Raw genomic sequence first — 20,036 nt, forward strand, 5'->3', positions numbered from 1 at the left:
AACATACTTGGTGAAATAAAGAGATTCTGATTCTGATTCTGAGCTAGAGTTACAGCTAGAGGTCAACCTCTAGCTAGAGACACTACAAACAAGCAGGAACTGATGGTTGCTGCAGTACAGGCCTGGCAAAACATCCCAAGGGAGGAAACTTCAGACAGATTGCAAGGGTTATGACATCTTTATCATTTTGTTATTGTGCTTCATTTTGGTCTAATCAGACCAAACCTTCTTCCGGTTGACTTTGGAGTCTCCCGTAGTGGAGATTTGATTATCTTTGCGGCTCTCCCATAAAGCTTTGACTAGTGAAGAACCTTAACAACAATTGTTAGTCAAATGAGTCTTGGTGGCCTTGGAGCTACATGGAGTGGTGTTTTGTCTTCATTGTGCTTTTGTTGCCAGAAATACTGATTAACCAGTGACTGGACCTTCCAGACCTACCACAGATGTCTTTTATACTACATTCACTTAAGACACATTAACTGCACTCAGGTCATCTCTATTTCACAAACTATGAGACTACTAGCACTCACTGCCTGGACCTCTGCATGGTTATTCACCCTTTATTCCCTGATTGCATTAATCAAAGCAGTGAAGGGGCAAAACATCCAAGGGATAAATCCAGTGCCTATACATTTTGTTTTATAGACACTGGAGTGGTCTGCAGGAAGAGGCTTGGCATTTATAAAGAGAGAGAGCGGGAGAACCAGAACTTACCCTAGATATCTAAAGTCATTACATCATTTCAGAGTGAAGGCTTATCTCTGGTGGCCCGCCCGCAGTGTACGTGTTTGTGTGGGTGTGGGAGAGTCACTTGGCATTGGGAGTGATGACCTTAGACTCCTGTTTAGCTGCCGATTTTATTGGCAGTTCTTTTCGAAGAAGATTTATACAATGTATATGTTTGCAAATAAACAGCAGATCCAGCTCATTTTAAAGGGTGTATGAATGTATGGATAAGGTTTGATGTATGTGATTTGTGAAAAGGTTTCAACATATTCCACTTATTCTCTAGGGCCTGCAGCCGATACATTATTTATTTATTTATATATATTTTTCAGAATGTATTTTGTTCTCCTGATTTGGGATTTTGAGTCACTGAACTGGTAAAAATCTACTGGAAAAAGGCCAACAGAATTCACTCTGATAGTGTGTAATTAACCAATTTTGTATTACACAATGTTGCTGGTTGGTTAAGCGTTTAAGGCACACAAACTGATGCTACCCAGTTTCTCAGTCTTGAACACCAGGGGTTTTGAACGGTACTCCCAGATGCAGTTCCTGAAACATTCCCATTGGCCCTGGCATCACTAGCTTCAGTCACAGTCAACGTGTAGGCGTTCCTCTCATAGAGTGACCTATGTTGGTACGGCAGTGTTCACTTTTGTATTTTCACTGATCATACAGTTTAAAAAAAGCCAATCCAAGTTAGCTAAACAAACAAATCATCTTAAAATTACCATCACTACCTCTATTCAAGTTCCAAGAGTCAACCCAGCTTATTTCTACTCTGCCACTTCGGATCACCTTCATTTGATTCAAATCAAGTCTGCTCAATTCAACTCTAATTGCCTCAGCTCTGCTCAGTTCAACTATGCTCTAGTTAGTTCAGTTCATTTCTCCTCCCCTTGGCTGCTGGTTTTATCCCCCTCATCCTAGTCCCCATCCCTTAATCCCACAGTTTTCTCATTCTCTCACCCCTTATTGGGTCCTTGGCTGCAGGTAATTAATGTTTCCCCTTAGATAAAGGTTGCAGGTCCAGGGGTTTGCGGACACAGGGAATTGTAGTACACTGAGATGCTGGAGCTGTCGTCTTGCTGCTTGCACGCGATCACTCAGGTTTGTGGACGGTGGAGCAGATGGAAGCTAGCGTTTCAGGGTGTTCTGGCTCAGGTTCTGGATCATTATTCTGACCATCACTGCCATGACTATATTAAGTTATGCTACAACATGATTATTATATTATGATTATGATCAGATTAGTTCAAAAGTATAGATGGTTTGGTGACTTATCAATAATTTATACATAGTTCTGACCAGAGGAGGATGGGTCCCTCTTGTGAGTCTTGGTTCCTCCCAAGGTTTCTTCCACTAGCTCTGAGAGAGTTTTTACTTGCCACTGTCGCCGTTGGCTTGCTCACTGGGGGTCTTTGATCCTTCATGTGTTGTTATTTTTTTCTGTTCTTTTACTGATTACTGATTGTGTAAAGCTGCTTTCTGACAACAGTTGTAAAAGGCGCTATACAAATAAATTTGACTTGACTTGACTTGACTCATGCTTAAGTGGGTGAACAAAATTATACTTTTTTTTTTTTACTCTTCAGATCTGCCAACAATTCCGGACTCTGAACATAAAGCACACCCCTAAAAAGCCTTTTTCAGTAAGACATATTGTGTAATATCTGCTACACACTTGAACTACAGATTCTTTTTTTTGTACAGTATCAGCGTTTGGACAGAGCCAGTGACTAACAAGAACATGAGCGTAAACACAGACAAGGATCCGGCCATAGCTTTTTCAGACAGGTTTTCTTAGACACTTGTGCTGATGCCACTGCAAAAATATTTTTTTTTTATGTTGTACATATTTCGCAGTTTTGAATTGGCACGAAAGGGGAGAGAAAATCGACTGAGATAATGACTCCTTTAAAGACCACTTCTATCATTCTTGACCATTGTCTTTTGTACAGCAAAGATCTGTTTGTGCAGAGCAAAGTTAGTTAGTTTTTCCAGCCCTCCTGAATAACAGGTTCTTTCAAAAGAAAGATGGAACAATAGTTTTTTCTACTTAATCCAAATGACTGAAAATACTGCTGTTAATAAACTGTTTGTGCACATGTATTTATAGGACTCTGTGCACACATGGCATACGAAACTGGACGGAAGTGTTTATTTTATAAGAGCCATAATGGAGCATTAAGGGAGATGAAGTACAGAAGTGAAAACGACTCATTTGTGACTGGCTCTGAGTGGAGACTGGAGAGTGGTTTATTTAAAGGAAAAGCTCTACATCGTTTGACGATCCTGTTTTTGATGACTTCTTGTGCCAGCTATGAGTTATAGGTTCATTGTTGTTCACTTGCCCACAAAGCGTTAGATGTTATGACAAGGACTTGGACCATAATCGCTGATTATGCGCACAGAGGCATCAGTGGTGTTTGTTGATCGCTGATCACACGAGTGTGAAAGGCACCTTGCCCATTTAATGACACCATTAGCTTCAGTTCCAAAAATATCTTCCAGGATTCCAGATGGGCTTTCCAACCACTGACAGAGGCTGTACGCCTGGACAATAGGGTGTTGGACAACTGTGTTGCCATGTATAAAGTTGGGCCTGACCGTATCAGCTCGTACTGAGATCTTGCAGATTTATCAGTATGAGACTTGCCAATATTGGTGCTGCCAAGAACTATCGAGTAACTTATCAAACAACCACCCCTTTAACCCTTGTGACGTCTTATAGTTGTGTATGTAGTGTTAATACAGGTAACGAGTGGAGGACAGAAGAGCTTCTTAAAGAAGTTACAGGTCTGTGAGAGCCAGAAATCTTGCTTTTAAAAACTTTAAACAAAAAAAAAGTGTGATTTATTGGATGTTTTTTTTTTCTCTTTTTGTATCTCACAGTTGAAGTGTACCTATGGTGAAAATTACAGAGAAGTAGGAGAACTTGCACAATCAGTGGCTGACTAAATACTGTTTTGCCCCACTGTATGTATTGTCAGTTTCATCTGTTATACATAGTGGTGGATCATGTTTTGACCCTTAAGACAACAAGTCTGTGGTACTCTACGAAAGATCAGTTCCATGATTTTCCACAAGAGTGGTTTGTTGACAGTACTGTCCCCTCTCTTTCTCTTTCTGTCTTTGTCTCTCTCTCTCTCTCTGCTTTGACTGGATGTCTGAGCTATGGGCAGTGTGCTGTTTTCTGTGCTGAGTTTTTTCCAACTTGACTTAACCAACACATGCTTCCATGAATTAAATCACACCCACCCCTGTTGTAGCCAGCTAGGCTCACTGCAGTACTTAAACTAATTCTAAAGCTGTTTGCGTGATTGACACCACCTAGAGATTCCTCTCTTAACAGTTACTGTAGTGGTAACCATATTCTCTCCTAGGTAATTCGAACCGTAATACGACGTCTCACAGATTCAAAGTCTGACTTCTGTCAAAATAAAAAACGTAAAATACAAGAAAGCTGCAGCTGTGGGGTTGTTGCCATGGCTACACCACTGTCTGTCACAGTGTGCTGTGAAACACATACACAGTACTGATCAGACAGAGAAGTTGTGTTTTTCAATATTTTACTCCATTTTAGGTATTGTTTAAAATTAGGGTTGCAGCAGTATACCTGTTTTAGGTATACCATGGTAAAGTAATTGACTACTGATGTACCATTTTCTAGACCAATCAGTCGGCCAATGGAGAAAATATTCAGCAGATTGACCCATTTAAGGAAATAATTGTAACTAGAGGTCCACCTCACATGCAGCTTTATTTATTTATTTTATTTTCATTTTCCATCATTCAGTTTTGTTTTAAAAGATTAAGAGCTTTACTAAAACTGTTATTAGAGGTTTAATTTTTAACTAACAACTAAGTATGAGATTTTTTCCCCATCTCTTTCCCTCTCTCTCCCCCTCTCCCTCTGTGAGTGTGTGTTCCTGAGACCTGGCCTTGCCTCTGCGGTTGAGTCACCAACTCCAAATCTCTTGGCACTGCGCAGGACAAACAGGCTGTATGAAAACAGCATGAATCCGAACGCATTCTCATGTTGTCGTCTCAGTAATTTAAAAAAATCTGATGTTTTGAATTACATTCCAGCTTAATAACTTCAGTTGCCACTTATGGTGAAAAGTCTTACTGCCTAACCTTGAGTGACCTCTTGACGAGGATGATGGCAAAAAAGTAAAAGAACCAGTGTGTGTAAATGACAATAAATGCAATCCAAAATGAAAGCACATCGTTGACCAACTACCTGGTTTACTTGCACATAAATCAATGGATTATACAGTTGTGGCCGTATATTTACATACACATCATAGACACGAATATCCTTGCAATACTGGGGTTTTAATGACTTCCTTGAAAAAACTAAATTCTTTCTGGGACAAAAGTGAACTTTTTTTTTCTTAGATTATTAATTTGGTGGTGCTGAAAGTTCCAAAATGTCTTTTAATATGCCAAGGCCTTTTAACGTCCTGTTAGGGGATGCTTGACTACAGCTGGCAGCTTATCTGTGCCCACAATTTGTTGTGTGTATAAATGTAAAAGTCATGAGAAGGTTGGTCACAGATTTACACGTCAGGAATGTCTTTTGCAGCCATGAAAGATCCATTAAAGAAGCAGTCACCATCAGCTCACCATGGACTAAGAGGCTGCTGTGCAAAAATAACTTAACATAATCTTTCTCCAGAATAATGTTCAAACACCACTACAGTTTGCAGCTGTCTACGTGGTCAGATGAGGTCAGACTAAGTTGTTTGGCCACAGTGAGGCACTCAACCCCAAGAACACTGCACCAACTGTTAAGAACGGTGGTGTAGCATCATGCTTAGGGGCTAATGGAATAAGTAAGAAGGAGGACTACCTCTGCATAACCTCTAACCATCAGCAGTTTCAGCAGGCTAATATTAGACTTTTAGAATGGCTTTCCTAAAGTCCTAATTCTAGTCATACTGGAAATATGTGGACTGTGGCTGAAACTCAGGTCTGTGTCAGGAAACCATATATATATATATATATATATATATACACACACACACACACACGCATATGTATAGCACTACCTATAGTTTACAAAAATTCTGACCCTTTTCTCGTGATTATTCAGCCATCATTTAGTATTTCTTCTATCTGTTTTATTCTACATGCCTAGCTTCACTGTGTTTCAGCCAGCTCATTTTACCACTAGATGACATCAATACAGAAAGCAGTGCTGGTTAAAGTTGAAGGGGAAACAGTGCAAGGGCATTTGTCTCTTGGACTTCTTCCTGTTTTGCTTTCCCAGTGCAGGAACTGGTCCAAAAAGCAGCCTGAATGTGTTACCCTGACTGTAGCTATGGCAGCCTGAATCTGATCCTGCTCTCTTGCCCCATGGTGATGCAGTGCTCATCCCTCGACCAATTGGGTTGACTTATTCTGAGCTGGTGAGCCAACAGGGCTGACTGATGGTTCCCTTTCTTTGTGTGCCAGCCAATGGCTACTGATTTGAGCCTCCAGAGTTTCTTGCAAAAGATGGGCCCACACTCTCATTATATCTAGTCACAGAAAATGTCAGCGTAGGCTTCCACTATGGGGACTGTGCATGTGTGCTAGCTGTGCTTGTGTGTTTAGGATGTGTGTGGATGTGTGTGTGTGCGTTTTGCATGTATGAGTGGGTTGTGTGCATCTTTAAGATGCTGTCTTGGCAGAGCAAGTGAAGAGGAGTGCACAGATGTTGCCTTCAGCACTGTAAGGAGAGGAGCCAGAACAGAATAGGGCCAAATCCATGTCCTTGAAGCACACCAAGAGAACACCATCATTCTTTAAACGGGAATAGTGCAAGAAATACAGAAATAAAAAAATATTATATTTTAAAAACAGAAGACATATGATAGAGGGAGCATTTTCTTTTGACATATTTTAGCATTTTTAGTTTGATATTGAATAACCTTGCTTTGAATTGTAACTGAATTGGGTTTCCAGTTAAATTAGTGGTATGCTAGTAGAATGCGTTGAAGTTACAGGAAAACATACACTGTTAAAAATTGCTTTAAAATAATCCCCATTTTTCAATAGTCTTATCCTATTCTTAAAATGTGGGCTGTAAGGCTACTAGCTGTTTAATCAAGACTGTGGTTTGTGGATTGTGGAAATTTTAATTCAGTTTTGTTAGAGAAAAGGTCAACTGTGTATTTTAATGTACACTGAGCTATAATTAACCTTTGTTTACGTTTGACCATCTTAAAGGGTTGCTTCGCCATATGGCTAGGTCATCACAGCAGAAAATAGCACACTAATGTAACTGGAATGTAAATGGATTCTAACTCTTGTGCTCCAGTGTACTTGCTCTAGGCTCCTCCCCACACCTGAATTCACTTACCAGCCTGAGCTGAGACTCATACCTAGACTATTTAAGATACATCTGTGTTTGTGTAAGCAAGTAACTGTGTATTAAACTTTGCCCTATCCTTTCTCCCCTAAATCCAGATTACTATATAGAGCACAATTCGACAAGGTGGTGATCGATTATATAATATAATGTGACCTCACAATGGGTCCTATACTTTTTACGTTGCACTCTGAGGTGGAAACAAGGTTGGGAATAGGCATCTTATCTATTTTATTTTAAAATGTTGACCGACCCCCCCCCCCCCCCCCCCCCATAATATATATATATATATATATATATATATATATGTGTGTGTGTGTGTGTGTATATACACACATTAAAAAAAGTTTACCAAAAAAAAGGCGTTCTCCAACTGGTTTCAAGAACATGACTAAGAATGGTGAAAGCCTTTGAGATGTGGTAGAATGGGAGATTTGCAGCATTATTATGCACCTGAAATAAAGCTTCCAAAAGCTTAATATTATAGCCACATTCATCCATTCCACAACCACCTTTAATGTGTGAGAATTATTTAATTTGTTTTTATTAGCTTTTATGTATTAGAGTATTAGATATGTTTTCATGTTGTTGTTTTTTTATTATATTGTTTAATATCATTTGATGTTGCAGTTAGTTAGTTTGTGTTACATATGTTGCAACATTGCCTTGTGAAGCTTTTAAAGTACAAAAAGGCTTTCAAGTTCATTTGAGTTCGGTTGAGTTCTTGGGGTGTAATTCAATTCAACATAAATTAATATTTTGCTTTTGTCTTGTGTTTATGTAATCCTTTCATTTCCATTCTTACAAGTCTTTTTGAATCTGGGCTGTCTATCCCAGGCAGACCTTCTCTTTGCCTTACTGTGTAATTCTCTTAGTTTGATTAAGTCATTAGCGTTGCCTGGCTACAGTCACAAGGCTTTCGCCAGGCTGGAAGGCAGCGGGCAGGGCTAACTCGATCTGATCCCTCACATTAAGATGCTCTAAAATGGGTCTTGTGAGAAACTATTTTGCACATCCCTGTTACTTACCACATCTGTAACAGCTTCTTAGCAAAAGTGTGTTTGGATGTGGAATTTTATAGCAAGAAAACATCACTGTCACAATTGTTAATTTGTTGGAAACAATCATTTGTGAAGTTTAAGAACTTTATTTGTTCAACTATTGTGACTCCAGAACTAGACCCCTATCTCTCTGGCAAACTCGATCACTAGTCAGTGTTTCTTAACTCTACATAATGTGTAATGAGCATCCAGTACATTAGAATACTAACTAATCTTTTCTCTTTGACATTTTCTTCTAGGCTGAGTTTTCAGAGATCAATTTGGCAGCTAATGTCAACATTGGATGCACGGTGGACACCCAGGTTACGCGAGGTGGTACCAAAGTTGTCAGGTAAGTATTGTAAATGTAAAGAAGACATTTCAAACCTTTTAATTCCCAGTATATTCTAGCTTTATCTGCCATGAAGTGGTCATTTTTCGGATGTTCTCCCTGGCCGAATTGAGGAGCGATTTTTGTTTTATTTTATTTTGTTTATTTATTTTTTGCACACTCACCTGCAGTAGAGAGCCCGACATTGTTTGCAGCTGAGGACAGTATAGGAAATAAACCCTGATGATATAGATCACACAAAAAAAGAAAGTAGATGCAATGACAAAGAATGCAGTTTTGTCTCCTATAAGAAAGTTCTGACTTCTGCCAAATGCTTGCTTGATTACTTCATAGGTTCTTGTTTACTAAATGCATACAAGCAATGCAAACACATACATATTGTTGCTATCAGAACAAAAAAAAAGCCCTTCACCATGGGAAACTTAACAATAAACACTTGCATCATTAAGCGGTCATCTGTATTTTGGAGATAAGCTCATAATTGGTTAATTTAATAAGCTAAATTGGTGCTTACTGCAGGGGCTCTGTCTTTCACTGTGCCTGCTGACTACTCTTTACAGGGTCATGATGCATTTCTCTAGCCCTCACAACATAGCAGAACAACATAGAAGCACAGTGTTTTCTAATACACTAGAGCTGATGTTTGGAGGATAATAAAGCTTAGTTAGAACTTTGAATGCCAGTAACAGTCAGTAAAAACTTTGCTTTATGTCTAAAGGTTTGTGGACAGTTCATTTTAGTAAGGTCAGGTGCATTTAACATGTTCATTTGTTGCTGATACAGATGCTCATATGGTCACACAGCTTTTATACGTATAGGAAAGCATTACCAAAAGAATGGGGCATTAAGGTCACTATAATCATTGCCAAGTATCAGCTAGGAGGGGTATGAAGCTCCCAGCATTGTGCTGTGGAGCCATGGAACTGTTTTCTCTCATGTAGGGCACAATTTTGGCCATGGGTATTGCTTGTCTGTATACGCATGTATATTGTTTGTAAACAGTAGAATACCTCTGTTTTGTTTAGGCCACTCTGTCTCGGTTGTTTGACATTAGTCCAATTCGGATTGGAATAAATGTGTTGTTTTAGATCCTTCAAGTTAATGTGAATGTCAGTACAGTATTAATCAACTCCAGTCTATTACTTTCAGTGTATTTTAGTCTTTTGGTACTGTTACTCTGACAGCCCTAAAAAAGCAAAATATCCCTGAAACCCTTCACCTGTCCTAACTTAGCTTTTCTTTCAGACAATGGCAGAATTACTGGCACCCCTCAAGAAATTTGGTAAAAACAGTTATATAAAATAAAATGTATAGTAATTAAAACATTCCTCAAAAATGGTTAATATACACCAAAACGTGCGCACCTGACAGCAACTTTTTGTCACGTTTGTGTGGGCATGTATTAAGCTGTGCACACAAGTTGATTTTTACATTATGTAAAACTGCAAAAGCCTAGTGCTAGAGCTAGGCAATATGACTATCGCATTGTAATGAGTTTGTATCATGATACACAATATGCTTTTCTGTGAGAGTACAAAAATACCTCCAAGCTGAGATGGCGCTAAATACTAAATTTAGTATTAATTCCAAAATATAAAAACAATACACTACACCTTACCGTTATGTCAAAGAAATCAATGCAAGATGCATGCAATCACTTATTAATAACCGATTGTTTCCCTAGATCAATTGTTTCCATCCATTTTTGAGCTAGTGTTTGTAAATAAGATGTTGAAAAAATATTTCCTAGAAGTGTGATTTCTAGAAAAGCTTATGAGTAGGAAACACATTGTACCTACTGCTGATGGTTGAAAATAATCTGTGTACTTTATGGAAAGTCAATACGGAATGGAAAAAGTCTAAATCATAGCGGCCAAATGGAAAGTTTTCAACAAAGTGCTAAATAAGTACATGCCAAAAATATTATCTTACATTAAGTCCTGACAATAGTTGCTAGATGCACTTATTCCCATTACTCCCCCCACACACACACTCCTAACACGCACAAGGATCACCCTAAATCATGGCTTACCCAAACAATTAATGACATGCTCACACGCACTTTAAAATCTTGAACATTCTACCCTAGTATTCTCCAGTGTGCAGAACGGAGTGTTATAATAGGTGGTCAGCTACGTAGAGAATGATTATTTACTGCATGAGATAAATTGATAATGTTGAACAGTCCATGGTCTGCCTGACAAGTAATCTCAACTGTCTTAAACTTCTTACTCCTTAGAAAATAGATAATGAAATTCGTGTATAATCAAGAAGCAAATTTGACATTTCATTTTACTACTGCCTTACTGCCTGCAGATGTACATTACAGTTAATGGTATGCTAAGCAAACAGTTTAAAAGTTAAGTAAAAGTAATTCATGCTAAAATGTCATGCTAATTGAATGATTTTTTTTTGTGTGTGTGTTCATTGTATTTGATTTCAGCAAATGGCCTATTAGGGATGTAAGAATATATTTAAAAAACTGGAATATTATGATATGTGATATGTTTGCAAAATACTGTTTTAAATAAAGTTTTGTGCATAGATTTGTTGCAGACAGTGGGTCATTTTGTGATAATTAGATGGCAATTCAGATCCCACTGTTCTGATTTAACAAAAAAAGTTAAATTTCCTTTAGTGTAGTTTTCAGACACGAGTGCAACGACAAGTCAACTTAGTCAACCAAAATCAAAGACCAAATTAGCCAGTAACGAATTTAATAGTCATTTAGTTGTTGTCATCACCTGCGTTTCTTGTGCTAACCAGAAATGGTTCAGGACGCACGTTTAACAGTTTAAGCGTTAAACAGTGTGAAATACAGTTTTACTGTTTACAGTTTATAAGTCATAATTACCTCAATCTAGACATACAGACTGAACAGCTGTCTGTCATATGAACAGAGCGTGTAAACAAAATTATTACTATTTTGTCAAAATAAAGGTCTCTAATGCAAACAAACAAACCGTTGGAAATAAGTCACTAATACAATTGTAACAGGAACACATTTATTTCAAACTGAAAATTAAAATCACTGTTTTACATTAATTTGATTAATTGGGCCAAAAATAAAAGGGAATGATTATTTTGACTTTTGAAATGATTGATTCACAAGCTAACATCCCAGTTCATTTCTAACCTTTTCAGCTTAGCTTGTTTTTTCTCCTCACCAGTCACCCAGTGTACAGCACTGCTTTCATAGTTACAGTGGGGGGAAAAAAGTATTTAGTCAGTCACCAATTGTGCAAGTTCTGATGAGAAAAAAAAAAGATGAGATGGCTGTAATTGACATCATAGGTAGACCTCAACTATGAGAGACAAAATGAGAACAAAAATTCTGAAAATCACATTGTCTGATTTTTAAAGAATTTATTTGCAAATAATGGTGGAAAATAAGTATTTGGTCAATAACAAAAGTTCATCTCAATACTTTGTTGTATATCCTTTGTTGGCAAACTTTTTCTGTAAGTCTTCACAAGGTTGGCACGCACAGTTGCTGGTATGTTGGTCCATTCATCCATGCAGATCTCTTCTAGAGCAGTGATGTTTGGGGCTGTCTGCGGGCAACACAGACTTTCAACTTCCTCCAAAGGTTTTCTATGGGGTTGAGATCTGGAGACTGGCTAGACCACTCCAGGACCTTGAAATGCTTCTTACGAAGCCACTCCTTCGTTGCCCTGGCAGTGTGCTTCGGATCATTGTCATGCTGAAAGACCCAGCCACGTTTCATCTTCAGTGCCCTTGCTGATGGAAGGAGGTTTGCACTCAAAACCTCACAATACATGGCCCCATTCATTCTTTCATGTACACGGACCAGTTGTTCTAGTCCCAAAGCATGATGTTGCCACCTCCATGCTTTACAGTTGCTATGGTGTTATTTGGATGCAACTCAGCATTCACTCTCCTCCAAACATAACGAGTTGTGTTTGCACCAAACAGTTCTACTTTTCCGGAACATCCAAAAGCTCTAGCAAACTGCAGACGCGCCCGGATATGTACTGGCTTAAGCAGGGAAACACGTCTGGCACTGCAAGATCTGAGTCCCTGGCGGCGTAGTGTGTTACTGACGGTAGCCTTTGTAACGTTGGACCCAGCTTTCTGCAGGTCATTCACTAGGTCCCCCCGTGTGGTTCTTGGATTTTTGCTCACCTTTCTTGTGATAATTTTGACCCCACGGGCTGAGATCTTGCATGGAGCCCCTGATCGAGGGAGATTAGCAGTGGTCTTGTAGGTCTCCCATTTTCTGATTATTGCTTCTACAGTAGATTTTTTCACACCAAGCTGCTTGCCTATTGCAGATTCAGTCTTCCCAGCCTGGTGCAGGTCTGCAATTTTGTTTCTGGTGTTCTTCGACAGCTCTTTGGTCTTCACCATAGTGGAGTTTGGAGTATGACTGTTTGAGGTTGTGGGCAGGTGTCTTTTATACTGTTAACGAGTTCAAACAGGTGCCATTAATACAGGTAATGAGTGGAGGACAGAGAAGCCTCTTAAAGAAGTTACAGGTCTGTGACAGCCAGAAATCTTGCTTGTTTGTAGGTGACCAAATACTTATTTTCCACCATTATTTGCAAATAAATTCTTTAAAAATCAGACAATGTGATTTTCTGAAAAAAAAAATTTCCTCATTTTGTCTCTCATAGTTGAGGTCTTCCTATGATGTCAAATACAGGCCTCTCTCATTTTTTTAAGTGGGAGAACTTGCACAATTGGTGACTGACTAAATACTTTTTTCCCCACATCTAAACCACGGAATTGACCCCATTTCACTTTTTTTTCCCCTTATTTCTGCCCTATCCTCCCTCCCTCTCTCCGTTGACAGTTAAGTAAAATCACAGCCTCAGATGCTGTTTTTACCATCATGGCATTGAGGTTTAATCAACCTCAGTGTAAGGAACGGCAGTTGAGTTCAACTTCTGTCCAATCATGTGTCATAAAAACCTAAAGGCAGTAAATTGTGGCAGTGATCACCTTAATGGGAAACACAGATCATCTGACAGTATTTACGCTTTAATATCAAAGCAAAAGCTGCTTTTCCTCTAATATTTTGACTCATCACATATTTTTACCTGTAACTTTTAAAACCTTTTAAAACCATTTTGATCAAGTAATTATATTAGTAATATAATATAACTCATTTTATTGTTGCTTTGAATAAACCAATCTTAAGCCAAGACTTGATACTAGATGCTGGAATATCTCTGATACCTGCAATAATTGAACACCCAATGCTTAAACAGGCTGTGTAGAGGTGGGCAATATGTAAATAATTTATTGTATGGTGATAGTTTGTAATTGTGACACACTGTGCACCAATATCAGCAGAAGGTATGCTCAAAAGCACTTTGTCTGCATACATGGAATATTGTGATACATGATATTAATGAATGAGATTTCTACCATACTTGTAGTGTTATTAAAACTACCAACACTTGTAGTGTTATTAAAATGTGCTGTCTAAACTGGTTTAAACTTCAATATAAAATTGCCGTAAATTAAAGGCATTTTTGTTTCATAATATGTTCCTAACAATATTTATATTTTAATGTCCCCCACCATAAAATTCATAAGTCATTCTGCAAGCTTGATCTGTGTTGATGTATACAATTTCAACTAAACCTGCTTAAAGTGCAATCTTATTTGCACCCTTGCAGATAATCTAGAGGGGTGAATTTAATTCATTTAAACAGTCTTTTAGCTAAGACACAATTAAACTCCCACTCTGGAATTATGAGAGTTACACACAATACATCACTGTGGTTGTGGATGTCCTTGTAAGACCATGAGAAGTTGTTCACCTCCAGAGCAGAGCCTTGTTTTAGATCATTTGTACTTATATGTAGCAGGTGAATGTTCTTAGATACTCTTACATGACAAGGCTGGTCTTTGCCAAGTGCTAGCAGACTCATTGGGAGTCTGTCAACTTCTTGATATGAAGAGGCAGAGGGAGTGAAGGGCTGTCATGCATGGCAGCAGCCCCTGTGTCCCTCGGCATTCCTCCCTCAGCCCTGTTCTAGATGAGGGAAGCAGATTGCGTTAGCAGAGCCCCTTATTTTTCCAGCCTCTCCACATCTCTGTTTTGTAAGTTACCTTGCCTCAGCCAGACAGCCTTTTGTGTTGGCTGTATTAGTGCTATTGGAGCTGAATTAGATTTACCTCAAAAGGTTTCATAATTTAGCTTCTTTCTGCAAGCCCCCTACTGGCTATTCTGCTGAGTTGAATGGGAATCATCTTGTTAAAAAAATATCATTAAACCTATCAAATATTTTTAATGAAAACAACAAAATAAAATGATCATGTTCATTGCATTTCAGTAATTATAAAAAATAATTTGAAGCTTTGGAGTGTTTAGGTCTACAATATGTGGTAGTGGTATTAAAATTTGATTTGAAAATTCACAACCTCAACCTTTAGTCAGGACTGTGAGTCAGACTTCATGCTTCATGCACTCCAGTGAAATAATGTAGGTCCAATTAGAATAGCGCAAATTCGGTAGTTCAGTACTCTAATTGGCAGACAATTGAACTCTAAAAAGTACAGTAAATAAGGAACTGAAAGTTTTATAAGTATCTGTATTGGGGGGGAAAGAGATTAAAAATAAAATGTTCATTAGGTAAAACATGAATATTTTAATCCACTGAACATTTGCTGTTTAGACAGTAAAGCGTGTTTGTACTTTGTTTTGCCATAGTATTATTAAGAATGGATCACTGTGATACTATAGTTGGTACTGGTATTAAAATACTGGCATTTTTGACTATTTATAACATAAACAATAACAAATAGCATTAAAATGATCATTTTCCATTTGAAATGGATGAACAACCGGAAACATTATTGTGAGAAACATACTGTCCAAAGTCAAGTGAAACACTGGAGCTGTACAAACTACTACTGTGCAAACATTAGCTCCAGCAGAGCTGCAGACTTCTGCAACTCACTTAGCTGACATGAGTCCATGCCTATAGCAAAACCCTTCCTAAAATAACCTCTGTGTTCACCACTGGGCCTCTTCAGCATGGCACACAAACATCATACATGCTTCCTTTTAACATTTTACTCCCCACCACTGGTTGTTTTTGATAAAGTTTGCAGGATGGTAAATATTTAATATTCTTCTAATCTGCAAGATCTGTGGAGGAATGGCTATTTAAAGACAATGAAACATTTCACTGTTCTTAGTTGGTTCCTGCTCAGTGTGTTTTAGAGCACTTTTTGAATGGTCAGTGTATAAAAGGTTAAGTAATCTACCTAGTGGTGAATAGATGTGGGTTTATGATGGTAGGGGGCATTTAGGAAACAAAGTCTTATTGTTACATAGTGCTCTCCTATGGTGCAAGGGAAAGGTTAATGATAGGGAAATTTGATAAAACTTTAGAAATAAAATGGCAAAGCGGTGGTTTGAGTGTCGTTTTGAGGCTTACTGGTTCACCCTTGTTTGGCCCTGTGTATTGAAGGTCTCTTACCTTTCTCTACCCACATGTTTGTTCTTGGTGTCACATGATCTGTCCTAGACAGTTAGCCAAAGAAATATGAAAGTAAAGAGATGAATGGAATTAATTTTTCCACATGTAACACTTGTAACACTTTTTTTACTTTAAAATAAGGTAAATTGTATTAGGTGTATTGTAACATTATTGTAATCTATTTTAATATAACATTATTGTTATAACATTAACATTTCAACATTGTAACATTAGGTGTTTTGTAATTGTGCATCCATTGAGAGGCAGTTTGCACAATTTTGGTTTCATCTTGTATTATTAAAAATAATTAATCAGCATCTGAGCTGTAAGTTCCGTGTTACACACACACCGCGTTGCCTTTAACCCTCCTTTAAAGACATTTGCATATAATACTCACATGTTTTTGTGTCTAAAGTTCAGAATTGTCTTAGCTCTCTCTATAATGAGACCCTCTTAAGGCCAGCATCTTATTGAGAGCGCTTTAATCTGCCACAACCTCCAGAGTCGAACTGAATCCCGACAACAAAGCCAGCCTCATAAATCAGTTTGTTTTCTGAGAGCTTTTGCTGATGCTGTTTCCCCAATACACAACAACGTAGAAGTTAGCACTTGTGACAACAGACTGGTAGAATGTCTATAGGAGTTTTTGTATGCTACCTGGGTGTAACAGGTCCAGTCCAGTTTGTATTCCAAGTGAACACTAAAGTCCTTGTAACTGCCAACCAGCTCCACGCCCGTTCCATCGATTGTGACTGGTGGCAGGGGTTGTTTTGGATTCCTAGTCAACCACCATCTCCTCTTTTTTCTTTTGTATGTATAAAGAAGATATAGAAGTCACTTGATTGATCAAATAATGATGTTTATGTACAATTGTAATGTTGACAAAACTAACGTAAATATAGACACACAAATCTTCTCTACTGTAGTTTACTTGTTAAGGGGAGGTTGGAGGGGAATCATAATAGCATACCTTCTTGCAATGTGGGTCTGTTTTTTTGTTTGTTTGTTTGTTTTTTGTCTAAAAAAAAAAAAATCTTAATCAAACCCAGATGTAACACTTCCAAATCCCAATGGGCCTGTCTGGCCCTGATCCTAGAACAGAATGTAATGAGAAGGATTAGTGTGTGTTAATTAGATAGATCGGTCAGAAAGATTAGCTCTCTGAAATACACATCAGCACCCACCCTCACCCCACCCCCATCTCCTTCTGAATGATGGAGTTGTTCTCTGTAAACACTCAGCCAAAACAGAATGTGTTAGTGCCGTGACAGATACGATCTGGACAGGTCAGTTTGAAACACTGCAGCTGCTTGGGTGCAGCCACATTTAAATGTGACGTAGACACATCTATTTCTTAATGCATGTTTGCTGCTGTAATACTCATTTCTTATATTACTCACAGAAGTATTACGTACAGTGGCATGCAAACGTTCACTGAATTTCTGTTGCTGTGAATAGTCATATCAGAAGAAGAAAAGGTTAAAGATGAAACTTCAACATTTTAAGCAAGCTCTCAGATAATGTTTTCCAAGGTTTTAGACCTTAATTAGCTTGTTGGAGTTATGGCTTGTTTTCAGTAATTATAAGGAAAAGCTTTCAAAGTTTTCTAAATAGTCAGACTTCTTGAACCTTGTTCCAACAATGAGCAGCCATGGGTTCCTCTAAGCAGCTGCCTATCACTCTGAACATTACATAAATTTATGCCCACAAAGCAGAAGGCTATAAAAAGATGGCAAAACTTTAGGAATCTCAGATCTCACAATAAAGCATTCAGCTGTCAGAGGCTCTTTGCCATGATGCACTCGTCTGCAATATCAGTATTTTTAAGGCTGATGAGCTATAGCAACTTAACATGTGTCCATGTTTTGACGCATTACGCATGCTTGACTTAGATAATGATGATATATGACTTCCCCCTCAGATGTCCTAGGGACATTAGGTTCTATAGTGTTGAAACATGGCCTCAGTGTCAGTGTTCCCTCAGTCATTGGTTTTCACACTATCAATATTCAGTGTCGACCTTCATTTGAATTATTTTCTCTTTTTGTTCCCTTTCCCACAGATCCTTTAAGCCAGACTTTGTCCTGATTCGGCAGCATGCCTTTAGCATGACCCCAGGAGAGGACTTCAGAAGCCTTGTGATTGGTCTGCAGTATGGAGGTGTGGCAAGCATCAACTCTCTGCACTCCATCTACAATTTCTGCAGTAAACCTTGGGTTGTAAGTGACTCTTTAGTGCTATGAACTGTTGCTTACTTACCGTACTGATTATTTACAGAATAATGCAGGCCAACCGTTAATGACATTTTAATCGCTTATCTGTTAAACAGCTGTTTTTTTTTGTGATCATGACATGCTAGCAGTCCTATGAGTAGTTCTCTTGGAAAGTTTTCTTCATATTTCAGACCTTAACTTGACCTCCACTGTTCCTGTTTTGTAATTACAGTAACTTGCTTTTTGGAGATCAGTTAATCTTCTACTCAATGAATTCAAATAGCCTTTGCATGCCACTGCATATACAGCAGGTTGTATACACACACACACACACACACACACACACACACACACACACACACACACAAATAACAGTTCAGTTCAGTATCAAATGTACAGGCATCTAATTGAACAGACCACAGCAGAGGATAATAATACCCTGCCCCAGCTAAAATGCCAGCAAACACAGGGGCAAATGGAATAACGCACTTGGGCACAGTAGTAAGCACAGATAGTTTAGGTGACAGGAGCACCTGTTTACAATCTACAGCATGTTGTTGATACTACAGTGGTTAAACAGTCTCATCTTCCTTTGTTTAGGTGCAACGCCATAGACAAAACAGATCTTAGATTCAGACAAAATATACTGGGTGCTCATGTGGGTCAAAAAGTTGGCGGGCATGGTGGGCCTGTGTGCGAGTATGTGAGGGTTTACAAAATCCTCTGCACTCTTACAACATATTAGGACAAAGTCTACAACCTGATCATGTAGCATGTATATAGATTGTAACTTACTAAGATGTTAACCACATGTCAAATGTTTGTGAACCGAAATCTAGTTAGCCAGACTGAAATCAGATTGCTATGTGACTCCTATGAAAATCATATTTTGCATATAGCTGTTCATGTCTGTACACTGGCAGTTGATATTTACAGGGAAATGGCTGTTTACAATGATAATTGGGCTTCTCTACTAGCCATTGGGACAGTAAAGTAATGTCTGTCCAAATCAGCACTTTATTTAAGATGACTAACTTGATGCAAAGACTACTGAATTTCAGTAATATTCCTGTATTTTATGTATCTATCCTGTATCTATGCAGTATTAATGGCTCAGTGGTGGTTTAGCGGTTAGAGCGCTGGGATATCGATAACAGGGTTGTGGGTTCGATTCCCAGGCTTGGCAAGCTGCCACTGTTGGGCCCTTGAGCAAGGCCCTTTACCCTCTCTGCTCCCCGGGCGCTGGAGTTGGCTGCCCACCGCTCTGGGTGTGTGTGTACTCACTGCCCCTAGTTCACTATTGTGTGTGTGTTCACTACCACAGATGGGTTAAATGTGGAGGAAACATGACAAATACATGCACCTTTACCTTTTACCTTTTTAAAAGCTGTATATTTTTCACATGCCTAATGCCACAACTATTACAAATATAGTTAAGTGGTCTACATCTGTCAGAAGGATGTGGAATGTAAGTGAATATTACATATTAACAAAATAACATTGGTAATGCATGGCTTAGTGTTTAAGCCTGTGACTGTTTGGGCTTGTGTTTGTGTCTAGTTTTCCCACATGATCAAACTCTATCATGCCTTGGGTCCAGAGAAATTCCCGCTGAATGAGCAGACCTTTTTCCCCAACCACACCCAGATGGTAAGTGCCTGAATGTACTACTTATTATGTAAGTAGTACATTCTATATTTATTTATTTATTTATTTAGAATATATAATCTACATATACATATCGGGAAAATGCTACATCCGTGAGGCATCATGTTATTAATAGAGAAAATGGATTAGTTTGTGAGGGAGTTTCCTGCTCTTAGTGTGAATAAGTTGATCACTGTACAAGGAAGAACATACAAGAACAAACATGATTTGTTTATT

At 38.4% G+C, this 20,036-nt stretch overlaps 1 protein-coding gene across 2 annotated transcripts in view; it reads left to right on the top strand.

The window, feature by feature from the left end:
• Nucleotides 1-20,036, top strand: part of syn3 (synapsin III) — a 127,874-nt gene that overhangs the window by 37,535 nt on the left and 70,303 nt on the right. For both annotated transcript variants that reach the window (XM_072672659.1, XM_072672658.1), the window contains exons 4-6: nucleotides 8,388-8,479; nucleotides 18,002-18,158; nucleotides 19,713-19,802. In XM_072672659.1, the coding sequence (XP_072528760.1) occupies nucleotides 8,388-8,479; nucleotides 18,002-18,158; nucleotides 19,713-19,802 (339 nt within the window). The remainder of the gene's footprint in view (nucleotides 1-8,387; nucleotides 8,480-18,001; nucleotides 18,159-19,712; nucleotides 19,803-20,036) is intronic.

The sequence above is a fragment of the Salminus brasiliensis genome, chromosome 2 (genome assembly GCF_030463535.1).
Source record: "Salminus brasiliensis chromosome 2, fSalBra1.hap2, whole genome shotgun sequence".
Lineage (NCBI taxonomy): Eukaryota > Metazoa > Chordata > Actinopteri > Characiformes > Bryconidae > Salminus > Salminus brasiliensis.